The sequence below is a fragment of the Calidris pugnax genome, unplaced genomic scaffold (genome assembly GCF_001431845.1).
Source record: "Calidris pugnax isolate Ruff unplaced genomic scaffold, ASM143184v1 scaffold4, whole genome shotgun sequence".
Lineage (NCBI taxonomy): Eukaryota > Metazoa > Chordata > Aves > Charadriiformes > Scolopacidae > Calidris > Calidris pugnax.
Genome location: NW_015090781.1, coordinates 7,494,240 through 7,509,180, shown reverse-complemented (window position 1 = coordinate 7,509,180; position 14,941 = coordinate 7,494,240). Strand labels below are relative to the sequence as shown.

Genomic DNA, 14,941 nt, shown 5'->3' with positions numbered 1-14,941 from the left:
ATACCTCCTTAGGAGAACTATAATTGGGGATGCCTTGATGTTTCACTATGTGACGAGTTAAGAATTATGCCTGAGTCACTGTACTAGCCTTCATTTAAACTTTAATGTGCATTTTGCATTGGGTATAAAAACACCACCGCAATTACAACCCAGCCAACACATAGCGAGTTCCTGAGTGCAGAGAACAGAATGCTAACAACTGTTTTTTAAATTATTTCTCTCTCAATATGTACAATTTTGATCTAGGCAAAAATAACAAATCCCTTTATTTAGTTCCACTTGCTGCTGCTGTTGCAATGGGCAGAGAGAGGAAAAAGAACTTATGAGGCCAGCAAGGAAAAGCAAAAAAGAAAATTACCAGAAGCAATGTCAAAATTTTGAGGTGGCTAACACAAGCTCCAAAAGGTATGACTGAGTTCAACACAGCTCCCAAGTTGCAGCCCTTTGCAATAACATCCTAAATTTTCTTATTTGCCTTCATAGTCATTTCAAATAGAACAGCAGTTAAGTAGCAGCTTTGTTCTTTATATCTGATTACATTTTCAGAGTAAATTTACAAATTAAGAATCTCTATGTTTATAAAACCATAATCTACGTTTGCAAGCAAAAAGGATCCTACTACATTCTTTTACAAAAGCACAGGGGCAGACGTACAGGTGTTGTTAAAGGGATGAGCAAACGAACCTTGTTCTTTTGAACAATCTCAGAAATCAGGCTACACAAACCCACGCAACAATATTGACATCTCTTTAAATCCTGGGACGATTGGGGAGGGGAGCTCAGCAGTGGTGGGAGGGCTTTCATGGGGTTACATGTTTATTTTGTTTAATTTTTTTTTTTTTTGTTAACTGTAGCTTTAACATATTAATATCAGCTCCACAAGAAGAGGGAAAAATAAAGCATTCAGGGAACTAGTGAAAGAATCTTTATATCACAAATATCTTACTGTTTTTAAGAATTCTCTGTAATTGTCCTTAATCTGGTTACTTTACAATTCTTTGTCATCACAATTTCTAAAACGTACAAATCCTTTCCTGCAGAGCTCAGTATTCATTACTGATATGTCTGGGCACATGTTTCAAAAAGAAGATACCAGACAAATATGTGACGTTAAAATACTCATGCTTCTAAATATATTTATTCAAATACTTCACTGGTTCAAACTCTCCATACGAAACCCTTCAGAAATGTGACCTATAAGCAATCTTGACTTTACTGAGACCTTCTTTTTGGCGGCTATTGGGAAATAATAAAAAAAAAAAAAAAAGCAGTTCAGATACCTGCTTTGCTACAGCAGTAAGTAACAGAGGAGATTAATTTCAGAAAATGTACTGAAACATTTGAGGAACTGGCCATTAAAACAGGCTTCTCTCTCTAAATATTTATGAGTCATTTTACAACTGGAAGAAAGGTGTTCTGGAATACTGATCTCTAGTGTTACACCTACAGATCTACAGCACTCACAAATAAATAATATTGATATGCATGCGTAGGTCTACCTGTACTGTATTTTCAGTGGGTATACAGTATCCAATATAATACATAAGCTACATGAATACCTCACAGCAAACTCAAAACATTGTGAAATAGTGTGTAATTTTTACACTGTGTTTCAGCACAGGTTTTTACCAAAGCAATGCTTTCACCTTCACTACCAGTGTATAAATGTATTTACCCTATCAAAGATTTTGTGATGCAAACACGGCTATTACTGTACCTGATTTGATCATGGTATTCTAGCAGAGATCAAATAATAGGGGTTTTTTTTCCCTTCTTTTTCTAGTGTCTTTAAAAAAAATTTCCACTATCAAAGAATGTTAATTTCTAAGGTTTGATCTAGAGATTCCTATGTAAGTATACAATTATTAGGGAAAAAGAGGCACAACAGTGAATATTTTAAAGCAATGTAATCAATATTTTTGCTTTGTGTAGATTTCCCTGCAACAATGAACAAAAAGATCTACTTCAGATTTAGAAACTCAGCTTTAAAGGGAAAGCTAGACAACAAAAAGCAAGAAAGTACTCACCTCTTCACGTAATTTTATCAACTGCAACATGAACGCACAAAAAAGATAAAAAGGAAAGAAATGGCAGGAAAGAAAGATCAGTTGTGTGACAGGATACAGAATTAACATTGACAATTTATCTGTTTACATGTTTAGCATTTAAAAATCACAGACAAACACATTAAAAGAACCTAAACATAGACTACATGCAGAGTTTTTTGAACGAATAAAGATCACTTTCTCACACTGTCACATTAAACAAAGAGAATAGTGTGAAATTCTCTTTTAAACCACATCTAAGACACCATCATGAAATAAAGGGGAATGACTTCATAGAAGTCTATATTATAAAGAAAAAAACAAGTTTACTATTCCTCTCTTCGAAGATTGTACAGCTGAAGTGGTTTTGTATATACAAGTTTTCAGAATGTTTTCTGTATATTTTAGTTGTGACAACTGATTTCTTATTTTACTAGCAGATCTAACTTATTAATAGATGACTGCATCTTTATAGCATGTAACCAGTATTTCCATTTTTATATACCCGAGTTCTAATGTGACTATATTATCTAATTTTATTATTGAACCTCATATAGGGTTTTTTTTTTTCCAGTTTAAAAAAAAAAAAAAAAGAAGCAGCTTAGTTAAATGGCTCAGAATTATTATTTATTGCATAGCATATTTAAAAATAGACAAAGGAATAGGGAACAGCATGAAACACATTTCCCTCAGAAAAGACCCATTCTGGGTTCTTAATCCTAGACCACTACACAGTGTATGTATATATACACACAAAGTGTGTGTATATACTTATAGAGTACATACATTTATATTTATCAATTTATGCTTGTAAATCAACACAATCTAACACTATTAATAATATTGCTCTGGCAGGTTTACTATAAAACTAAATAAAACCCCAGTCTGATTATCAAGCTATGTTGTAATAAGCTCTCCCCTTAGAGAGATAGATAAATTATATGTACTGGAACAAAACGTATAATTACTCACAACAAATGTCTGTATAAGGGTGGCTCTTTATGAAAAAATTACAGTTCTCTCACCGATTCCAGTTGAATTTGAAATTACAACAGCTACATCATTATCTCAGTTTATGCTGATACTTCACCTACAGTTTCATAACACTAATTTTCAACACGTGTGTAAGCTGAGAATGTTTACTACGAATAAAGTCTCGCCAGCATGAAGGAAACAAAAGAACCTCCATTATTCTCTATTGTTTCATATGGCTCGTCTAAAACAGAAGGTATGCCTCACCCCGTTCCAAAACGGACAACAAGACTCTAACGAGATGTAATTAGGAGAGTTACTACTACACCGACTTAAACCGAAACGGCTCTTCAGTACGTAGCTAAAGGAACTTTGCTAGAATTTGCTATAAAGAAAACTGCATTGTCCGCCAAACCGGCGCTTAAATTCAAGTGCTTGGCCTATCATAAATTGGGCTCTTTCTCCAGACCTTCCCCCCCTTTTTTCCCCAAAAAGGCAAACATTAAGGCTCTTTAGAAAGAGACGATCTGGGAGTTGATCACATAGCTATCTTTTCTTTCTGAGGCCACCATTCTTCAGTTGACTATGATACTTAAAGGGCCAAAGTTTAAAACTACTCTCCCGCAATAGAGCCCGTTTGGCCATGCCACCCTGCTATAATCAATGAGAGATTTCAAATGCTGCACATTTGTTTTTTCAATAGGTCCCAAACAAAAATGTTCTATCTGGTTTGTGCTGCATGGCTGAATTTAAGCTCTGCATGGGATTTGCAGCTAAGCTAAGTAATGGGAGAGGGTTTGGGTTTTTTTTTTTAACATTGGCTGAAAGATATTCATTCAAATTAACAAAAGATGTATTTTTCCCCCATTTAACAATGCTCTTGATGAAAATGCATTACCTTTACTTTTCTATTTTGAAACATTATTTTTATTATGCCCAGCGCTCAACTGTAAACAGCACTAAGCTGTCTGCAGCCACCATTTTACGTTATGGTAATCAGCATATTTTTGAAACAAAGATTTTTATTTTTTTTGCAACACAGAATTCGATACAAGAGGTAATCTGTTCCTTTGTAGGCTAAAAAAAAAAAAAAAAAAAAATCTGGTTTACGCTGGTTTGAACCAGTGGAATCTCTTGTGGCTAAGCCTTCTGCTGTGACTAAAATCAAAACTGCGCCGCAGAGAGCGAGATGGGGTGTGCGTGTGTGTGTGTGTGTGTGTATGTGTGTGTGTGTGTGTGTCTGAGGCATGTCACGTGACGGAGAAAACTACCGAATTTTTTTTAAAAAGCTGATAACGCTACCGCCGTCTCTGTCCGCATATAGATAACGAATAAATGCTGAACTCTATTAAACGCCCTTTACACATTATCGTGGGTCGAACACACAATTTTCTGAACTTATGATGACAGTCTATTTATTTTGCTATAAACCCTCGGCATGTAACGAACAGATTTGTGTCTGGTAATGATCTGCTCTGCCAGGGCTATATGAAATGATACCGACCTTCTTTAGATCTTGGGGAATTAAATTGACCAACTTCACCCCCTGGTCTGTAGCTGAAGTTTGACACACTTTATGCACAGCAAGCCCAAATCTAATATTATCAGAACTTTGTAGTCAGAAATTAAGTAGCCACAAAATATTTGTTCACCACAAATCGCATATGCAGTGTATGTGTATACGGACACGCAGTTTAACCTAATGCAAATTCATTTAAACTTCTTAATGAACATAGTTGCGAAAGAGAAGGGAATACTGTTAGATTTCAAGAAAGTTGGCAATACTGTACCTGGCACTATTTTGATCAAGTAGCATTTCTGATTTAACCCAACATATACTTTCTAAAAAACGTAAGAATTGCCACATGAAACATGAAAGTGAAACCACAACTTCAAGTAGTGTATCCTTGCACTGAAAAACTCAAAACTTTCAAGGGATTTGATAAATGGTGGTGGCCAGAATAACAAATAAGACTTGAAAGCAACAGAGCCCGTTTAAGACCACTCCTGGAAAATAAATAACAACCCAATGCACACAGTAGGGTTTTGGGTTTGGGGTTGTGAGGTGGGTTTTTTTAAATATGAGAAGGGAAGTTTCCTGATTCTCAGCCTTGATGTGCCTCATCTGACCACACTGACCTGATTCAAATTAAGAAGAAATTATCGTATACTAAGAATTGACTTCACTAAACTATTCTAAGTACATTAAGAGCACTATATCATGGCCTATCTCATTAAACAAAGATGCATTTATTTCAAATGAAACTTTGAATAGCAGAATTGTATAAATACTACAACTTCTTACAAGAAGTTTCTATATGCAATATCTGCTAAAATTAGTTCAATCATGGTATAATCATTTTAAGGCCACTGTATCCTAAGTTGTCATCTACACATGATGACTGCTACTTATGGGAGGCATTTTGGAAAAACAAAGAAGATGAGATAAATCATCATTTGCTAATTCTTCAATCTGTTCTTTGCACTTCAGTCTTTCTTCTTGGGAGAACAAACTGGAAATTCATAGCTATGACCCTATTCATTACAGCTTATAACTTAGCTGTGGTTTGCTGTAATTGTACCTTTGAAACTCAACTAAAAAAACTGAAGTTGAATAAAGAAAAGCTCCAAATTGTTTATTTTTCTAATAGTGCCCCATTTATTTCTAGATATTGAATATGGTCATACTAGTGAGTATATATTAACTTTCTTTTATCTTCTCACTCCACCAGAAACATTATGCAAATGTTTATCATGATGACAAAGACCATACCTAAAACATGCAGTTCATACCTCTTATTTCCCTTAGTTAACATCCCAGTCCAACCAGATATTCAGCATTTCTGCTGGCATATTTTACCAATATTTGTACAGGAGCATTCTGAGCTGGTAACTTTTTTCAACAACTCCTCTGTCAGCAGAGGAATCTCTCCTCTGCCCTCTAACAGTTTGGTAACTGAACTGGGGAAAACAAACCCACTGTTTTTTGGTCTAATCTAATCTAATCCAAACTGATAAAAAAGTTAAAGTGGTGAGGGTCAGCCCATCTACCTATATTTATTTTCATCAGACATAATGAAAGCAAGAATTTGAAACATCCTCAGATATTTTACATGGCTGTGAATTATACGTGAGCATCCTTTTATCATCTAGTCTATGTTTTCTAGTGATATAATAATGTATAGGAGTGAAAGTGCACTAGACCTGGAGTTGCTGAGTTAAATACCATATAGTGAATATGCTGTATCCATGTAAGTACCCAAACCTTACACCTGATTTGGATAACTGTACGTTCTGGTAAGTTCAACATCAGGCGGAAGTTTTTGCCCCAGCTGCTTGTACCCATAACTACATGCATAAAAGTACAAGTATAAATAATGGTATTTCATACAAATAAGAGGTTGTGAGATTGATTATTGGAACAACAAAATAAATTACCAGTATTTTAAAAAAATGTTATCACATATTTAAAAGAAATTAGGGGACTCCTTTATGGTGATAGTTCATAACATTTTTCAAGGAAGGAAAAAAGGAAATTCAGAACTTTCAAAGGTATAAGGGTAAGAATTTCAAGTTGGGTTATAGAAAAGGATTTTGATTATCTAAAAGACCACATAAAACTCTTTTACCAGCCAAAATTTTCTTCCACCTAAGAAGCGGTCATTTGGAAGAAAAAAATCATGTTGACAAAAGGTTGAAGGTATCATTTGGTTCCTTGAGATGAGACCATGTTTCTTCCATCAAGTTTAGAAAAAAGATCATAACTCGCAGAAAGTGCATGTGTGAACCAGTTATTTAACCATTCCTTAAAAAGTGAAAATAAAATATTTTATCTCATCCCCACACATAAGATATTCTGTTATAAGTAAAGCTTCTTATCACAATTGCCCTTTTATGTCTGAATTCACACAATTTTTTCTTGAAATGTAAAAATAGCAGCACCTTAAAAGAAATAAAATGAGAATCTTAACACTTTCACAGGACCGCGTTTACGATCATGACAGGCAAACTGTGAAACTCTTTTCCCTAAAATCTTCCTTTCCATAAATTCATTATTTAGGGATAAAAACTCCCTCCTTATTTTATTCAAATTTTGGAATCTCCCCTTGCTATATTATATAAATATAAAGATTACATCTTTTAAATTTACCTCTTCACATAGGTATTAGAGCTGCTATACAGTCGCCTACAGTTTAATGTCTACTAACATATTGTATCCTGTGTATAATTTCATTAATGTATGTATTAAAGTCTAAAACTTACACAGCACATTTAAATTACTGTATAAGGTTAAGGCTTAAGAGATCTGTGTTTTAAAATTGATTTTGCTGGGATAGGTCTCCAAGTCTTTCTTTTTTTTCTTATTGGAACTGAGCTTATATTGAGGGTAGAAGATACTAAAAATTTCAGAACATGGTTCTGATCTGTTTTCTTATTTAATATTGCATTTATCAAGCAAACATTTAAACAATTTTCACTTTCACTACCAAAATAATTTCAATTCCATCCAGTCAGAAGAGAAAATCTGATATTTAAGATAACTTCCACGTAACTTCTAACCCAAAATGCACAACTTTGATTACAGCTGACATGATTTTCAAAAAGAAAAGAAACATTCTGCTTTCAGACAGAGCTTGTCAAACAAGTTCCAGCACCAAAAGAAATATTAACAGGTGGGTCAAAGTCCCCTGAATATAGTGTCTCTTTTATAATTTTCAGTAGTCTAGCAGGATCCTCACCGTAGCTGCAGAACAACAATACGGGGGCAAGATTTTAATAAAGCCTCAGGATTATCAAGCTTTTCTTCATTAAAAGAGATGGGTAGCACTCCACGTTCTAGTACACCATGCATTATGAAAGCACGCTCTTATTAGTACAACTTGTGTTTTTGGTACAAGGAGAGAAAATCTGTTTAGGGAAGGAATCACACAAGGAAACTGAGTGGGGTACTGCCTAATTCTGAGAGCGCACTTTCATTTGTTTTGCCTGCCAGTGTTGATTTAATTATACTGCATTATTATCAAAGCTGCATTATGTACTTTTTTTATTCCTTTTACATGTGTTTGAGGTGAAGACCTTGGCTTTGTCGGCAAACAGCGCGTTTCAAGTTATTTCTTAAGTACTAAATAATAAAGAAAAGAGAAGAAAAGATTTTTTTTAAGATAGCAGACAGTGATCACAAGTTAAAGGGTTAAATGTAAGATCTCCAAGAAACATTTTGAAGTTGATTAAGACCCCAGCTTTGCATTAAACAGTATCACTTCCACATGAGTTGTTGCTAATGCTGTTAAGGAGCAGCTTGAGAAGCCCAGTGTGCCAGTGACCTCCTTCACCCTCCAGCCACCCACTAGGGCTTCTTGATTAGCATCCTACCTGGTTCTCTGAGGAATTCCCATCATCCCCTAGGAGCTCATTCCGCACCTCATCACTGTAGGCGATCCGTGACCTTTTCTGTAAAACAAAAAGAAAAAAGGGTTAGGAAGTAAAGCTCCGAAGCCATTGGTATCAAGGCTGATCATCTTAAACCTCGAGAGCCCCCTAATGGATACCTATTTGATATAAAAAAAAAAAAATAAATCTGCAAGTAAAAGTTATTAAAAAGTTCTTCAAGTACTGTATTTTGACAAATCTGCATGACAAAACCTTAGCTTTTCTAAGACAGTCACATCCTCAACGTTTCAGCAATGAGAGCAGCTTCAGTGAAGCTCGAGGTACAAAATGTGTGATCCCAGTTCTGATGAGCACGTAACCTCGACAAGCAATACACACTAACATCAGAAGCATTGAAGAAACGCATGTGTAGGAACCAAATGTATTTTTCTGAAGAACACTTGCTAGCTGGACGCAGAACTCAGTGTAACACCACAGTGATGACATTAAATAGGAAAGGAAGACTGAGCTTTCCCCATATTAAAAAAACCCAAAACCTGAACACCACACATTTGACAAAACTGGTTGAACTTACTGATGTAGAAAATTAACAAGTGATTCTTATGCTACAAGGCTCTTAAGGCTACAAAGGCCTACAGGGAAAGAACCAGAAATCAAAGGGCAAAAGAAAGGAGAGAAAACAACGTTGGTTTACAGCAGTTCATGGAAATACCACAAAACTGAGACAGCAATTCATTAGATCGTTATGACAGATTTGCTCATGAACTGACCACCATATCAATTCTAAACTAGATCAAGTGCTGAGCAATGGAAAGCAAATATCTGAAGATTACCAAAAAGACCAACGTTCAATGGAACAATGGGGAAGTTCGTAAAGAGAACATCAGCCCAGCTTTCAATTTCTCTGTTGGACAAAGAACAGGCCCTTAGCTGGTTAATATTCCTACACTCACCATTAATAGACAGAGAGGATTTTTAACATATTGTCTAAAATCTTTTTATATTTGAGTGCAGCTACAATCAATCTTACACTTCTTCAGAGGAAGAAACCCAAGAGTAGCAAGAACTAAGCTGTAGGACCTTCCTTTGTTGACAGGAGCTTCCCTCACACTCTGCTGGGGTAGCCATTACCAGTCAGAACTCAGCAAAAATAAATTCCTCCTCAACCCTTCCCTAATTGGACCATTGTGCCAAAAAACATACTTGGGACCCAGGCACAGGAAACAACCCACCAGACATTATACTGAGCCCTGGGAAATTCACTGCCTTTGTGACAAAAAAGTTTGGAAGTGGGTCACCCCTTCAGCCTTGTATCGGTCATCTCAGAGCAACGCATTTTTGCTTTTTATCCTGTGTAGTTCACCCTTTATTACCATCATCATCCCTACAATCCTCACCAGTTTGTGATTCGGTTGCCGGTGTTCAGATCTAGGTTATATACTAAAGCTACAGATGTATGTAAGAAAGGACAAAGCATTCCATGGACCTGCTACAAGAGCTGAATTGTGCCAAATCTTTTGGAGATCTCAGCTGTCACAGTTTCATACTAACCAAGCTAAAGTAGTCTACAGCATTAAAGGAAATGAGAACCTTTAAACAGGCTGTGGTATCAGAGCTGCCTGTTTAAATTATTCATTTCATCACTATGGGGGACTAAAACACTCCACAGTATGCAAGAATATCATATGGAGATAGGTTTTGTTTTTCTCTTTTTTCACCAAAAAGCCAACAAATTGGCATAGATTGCTCAATTATATTATTTTCTTATTTTTATTTGATACACATCAAACAAGGAAGGAAATTACAAATATATACCAATAAATATCTAATCTTCCTTTCTGATTAAGATTCAATCTTCCCATTTGAGGTCTAGCAGTTCAACTGTACGGTCTCTCCCAATTTCACAAAACGACTCAGCCCCATTGATTCCGTTAGTGTTGAATGTATTTATCATTATTAGACTGAGATGAGGAGCATGATGCTTCATAAGCGTGTTCTCCAGTGAACAAGTTGCCTAATTATATGTAGAGACTGAGATGGTCCTTGGTTACACATCATTTATTTGAAAGATTTAACTGGCTGATATTCTTATTCATAAGAGCCTGCGCGGAAGAAAGAAAAAAGAATATTCTTCATGGGAAAGAAATAAATGTTAATAGCAATACAATTTTTAGAGGCCCTTTATAATCACCACCACTGAACTTAATAAATACATTTGTATCATTGTTCTTTTATTGCAATAATCTGTCATGATCTGAAAATCAGCAATTACATTAAAAGAAATAACCTTTTGACTACAATTAGGTATAACTCTTTGCCATAATCAATAAATAATTTGATACTACTTTTGATCACAGTTTCACTACCAAATGAATCAATAATATAAAAGAAAAGGCCTTTGAACTAAAGTGTTCGTTTGTTCTTTCAGGATTTGTCCAAAATATCAATATCTTGAATTACTATTCTTATTTCTATTAAAGTAATATTGTCTAACACTTTAAAATGTAGCTATCAAAATTAGTTTGCTTCATCTGAACTCAATAATTAAATAATTTCTAGATTGTTTCTTTTTTTTTTTTTAGTTCCTAACTATCACCTGTTTATAAATATGTACTTTAGCCAAATGCAAGAATGATAGTTTGAGCTGGAAATGTCACATACTCCGCTACAGTTTGAAGGAACCCAATTCATAATGCATTTTATAAATAGTTAATGACTTCTATACATAAGCTAACCAGGCAAATCAAGAAATTGTCAACATTTTTAGTCTTAGTTGTCAGTTACCACTGTCTACTGGTACTTTATATGTATGTTTCTAGAAAAGACAGAAGCTTTACAGAGTTTGTAATCCAAGGCATTTCTGGGCAGCTCAATATAGGTTTAAGAGGTTCCGTGTGCAGGTTTTTGTCTGTAAAGGTCTGTCATATATACAAGTTTTCCTTGTATTTTGTATTTTCTTATATATAAATAGGCAAAAAGTCTAAGCACACAAGTGTTTTTAACTCAGTGTATGTGTTTGCATTCCTCCGCAGCGTGCGCAAGAACAAACCACGACACAAAAGGGTTAAGCTACTTTCTACAGGAACTTCAAGACAGAGAAAGTTTCAGGGGCTGTTTTAAATGTACTACAGTACCCAGACCTTCTGACAAAGAAGAATTTCTGATTCCAGGCAGATCTCTCTTGGTTTATGAACAGGATTTTTGCATACTGATTGGGTGATTTTCTTAAAGCCCTGTTCAAACAGATACACTTGCTCAGTTCTGTCTGGCAATTTGGCTTTAAACAATCTGTCTACTTGACCCAAGCCTTAACATTTCCCAATAGAACTGAATGTGTTCATGGGCAAGCACAGCTAAATTAGAATTGAAATGAATTAACTCAGCTTAAACTAATTAAGATCTGTGATCTGCAGTACCACCCCCCTGTATGATTCTACATGTGAAGTAGGGTACATGTAACCAGACTGTAAGAATTCTGCTATACTACTAATCTGAGCATAACAATGAAGTTCGTCTATTACTAAAGCATATGAGAAGTTAATTTCCATGGCCCACACATGGCAAAGCAATTGCTTAAATTGCCTCACCTGGGAATTTAATACAATGTTATCATCAGACCAGCCACACTGTAAATAGATTTATAATGCTTTCCATGTGCTAGGCTAGGTTGCATATGAATTAAGTAATGATCTGGTATTACAATACAATCAGCTAGTTCCCACACCTGGCAGACAGGATATTTTGCTAAATTACTACCTATACAGATACATCACAACATAAAAACAGAAAAGGCAATGGGAAGAGAAACAATCTGCATGGTGTATGACCGATTTTTACATGGTAACCAAATAAGATGTAGATAGAAAGAGGTATCCAAAATAATCTGTTTCCAACATCTGCACAACAGAACGCGTACTTATTCATTTCTATTCAATTTTGGCCTAATTTTCCGCATTCTATACTTTAATTACTCATCCACATTCTGAAATGTTCCCATTAGCGAAGGCCAGAACTAGCCAATGCCCCCTCACTCCAACGCACTTTCAGCAATCAGCCAAATAATTGATATGAAGTATCGCGCATTTTCATACCTGAAGAATAGATTCCCTCCTCCTAAACGCCCAGCAGCCCCCTCAGCAGACGACCACACCAAGGTGCATTTCAGACTAAAAGCCCAGCAAATCTTTTTGTCCTAACCTCTCCATTTTTTCAGGCTCATTGTTTTAAGAACAGATTAAACAGATTGTTTTGGTGAATTACGTGTAAGCAAACAAAAAGGTTTATTTATCCACAAACATCTGTTTTCATAGAAAATTTATTAGCATTTCCTAGTATATATGAATGGTTTAAAAAACATAAAAATATCTTCAGGCATCTGTTTCAGAGTTTGGCCCTGCTCTAGATGTAAATAAATACTTGAGATTAGCATAACCAGAAATAATTTGTAGAAATAAATCGAGTTTTTATTTTGTATTCTTGGAGTGTAGTCAGTTTTGCCATTGCTCTTGCTAAAAACAAGGTGAAAAAAGTGGCCTGATCTATGGCCTGATCATACTGCAGAATGTACACTTTCCTCTCTGCATTTCAGAACAGATATTTAAGTATTTTTTGCTGAGCAGAAATTGAAATGATACAGTTTAACAAATTTAGAAGAAAAATAAGTGATCCCACTTAATCTTAAGGCTTCTATTTAAGCAGAAATGCAAACCCACTTCTTCTGGAAATAAAATAAATAAGATGGATTAAGAAATTGTGTTCAAACTTCAGTTTTCAAAACTTCTCCATTCCTCTGTAAGGGTGAGCCAGGAACAATAGAGCAGGCACTTCAGACTGCAATTCAAAACCCCAAAGCTGATACATTTCTGTCCAAAAGGAAATAAAAACTTTTCTACAAATCCTATGCAACTTCTGATCGAAAGAATCAATTCAGCAGTACGCGGTGTCTGGCAGAAGTCAATGTCTAAGCCACCCCTGGTCTTGCCTGCCCTCCCCTCCCTACACGTACACAAAAAAAGATGCAGGCAACTCGGAAAGAGAAATGCACAACTTAAAACCTGCATTCTGCCACTCCACCAAATGTCATTGGCTTCCTACAACCCAGAGAGAAATCAAACTTCCAGTGCTAATGTGAAATTAATGCAGAGATACTATCACCCATTTAAGTAGAAGTCACAGGTCTATAAATCTTCTTTTCAATAATCATCATCAAACACGCTTTTAGTTTCATTACGGGGTGAGGGCAGGGAGGAAGGTCAAGCAAACCCCCATGAGGATGCAACACATTGTATCATGTTGGTCATGAAAAATGCAGCTTCTGCCCCAAAAACGACTTCCATCTCCAAGTCATGACCAGTGGACCATGTACGTCACCAATGTGGCTGAGGCTTAAACAACCTGCCAGATTGCTCGTGCTGTAGGTAGGGAGGAAAAGAGATGACCTGCGAGAGAATTGCAACTCATTGTCTCCGTGAATTTAAAGAGTAAGAGGATGATTTCTACTGTGAAAAAGACACTCACATTTAGAAACCCATCTTCAACCTGAGTTCTGCCTTTTAAACTTCAAAACTTAGAAAATGGAAATTTTTTCAAAATTCAAAGGTCTGGAACTAGCTGACATCTCCCCCATTCTATTTTTTTAGAGGATGTTTCCAGTTTAACCAGGCCACATCTATGGAAGAGAACTATAATGAAAAACAAGAACTATAAATCCAAACATGGAGAACTTCAGATAAGCATTGCTTGGGCTTGGATAGCACTCTCCAAACATAACAATTAATAACTCCCCTTATATTTTTTTTTTCTTTTTTAATTATAACTACTATTCTTTTTGCTTGTTTGAATTACCATACCCAATTACCAAATCCCTGTGTATACACTTCTTTATGCTTTCAACAGACTCCAGTTTATCCAAGGTGCTTTCGGCTTTGGGCTGTTCTGCACAAGAGTTTGTCTGCCTTTTTACTCTTGTGCCATAACCACAAAAAAAAAACCACATCAGCTGACGCATGAAGGGTGACTGAATTTGTATTCCTGCAAATTTAACTGTACTCTCTCTGTAGGCCAACATAGTGACGTCTGCCTTTTGCGCTGCCAACTTGCAGCCATTCTGCTGTCTACTGTTACCTATGTCTGCTCCTGGAATATGCTTTTCAGTCCTCTAATTTCAGTATTTTGTACTACTCCTTTCTATTGATTCCTTTAAATGACCATTATTATACTATCATATTTCATCATAAAACCAATCTTTACACATCTACTTGGCTGGCTAAGTTAATCAACTTGTCTATTCAGTCAGCGGGAATTCCTCTAAATTGTTCATTCCTTCTCAGATTCACCTCCCAGAAAAGCCCAGTACTTCCTTGGAACCTTTTGCATGTTCAAAGATCAGTCTGACAATCTACCTTGCTAAATTAAAAGTTGGCTGGTGTTTGTGCCTTTTGCCTTGATATGTATAGGAAACATTGGAAGCTATTTGCCTAATTTGTTGACGAAGTTTTTGCAACTTGCAGACCTTTATTTTCCACAGTCACTTC

The 14,941-nt window shown here is 35.8% G+C and overlaps 1 protein-coding gene across 4 annotated transcripts in view; it reads right to left on the bottom strand.

The window, feature by feature from the left end:
• VTI1A (vesicle transport through interaction with t-SNAREs 1A) overlaps positions 1–14,941 on the bottom strand; it is a 272,255-nt gene that overhangs the window by 207,772 nt on the left and 49,542 nt on the right. For 2 of the 4 annotated variants that reach the window (XM_014958879.1, XM_014958861.1), the window contains exons 4-5: positions 8,391–8,468; positions 2,028–2,048 (exon numbers count right to left, since the gene is read on the bottom strand). In XM_014958879.1, coding sequence (XP_014814365.1) covers positions 2,028–2,048; positions 8,391–8,468 — 99 coding nt within the window. The remainder of the gene's footprint in view (positions 1–2,027; positions 2,049–8,390; positions 8,469–14,941) is intronic. The other 2 variants (XM_014958889.1, XM_014958869.1) reach the window with 1 other exon arrangement.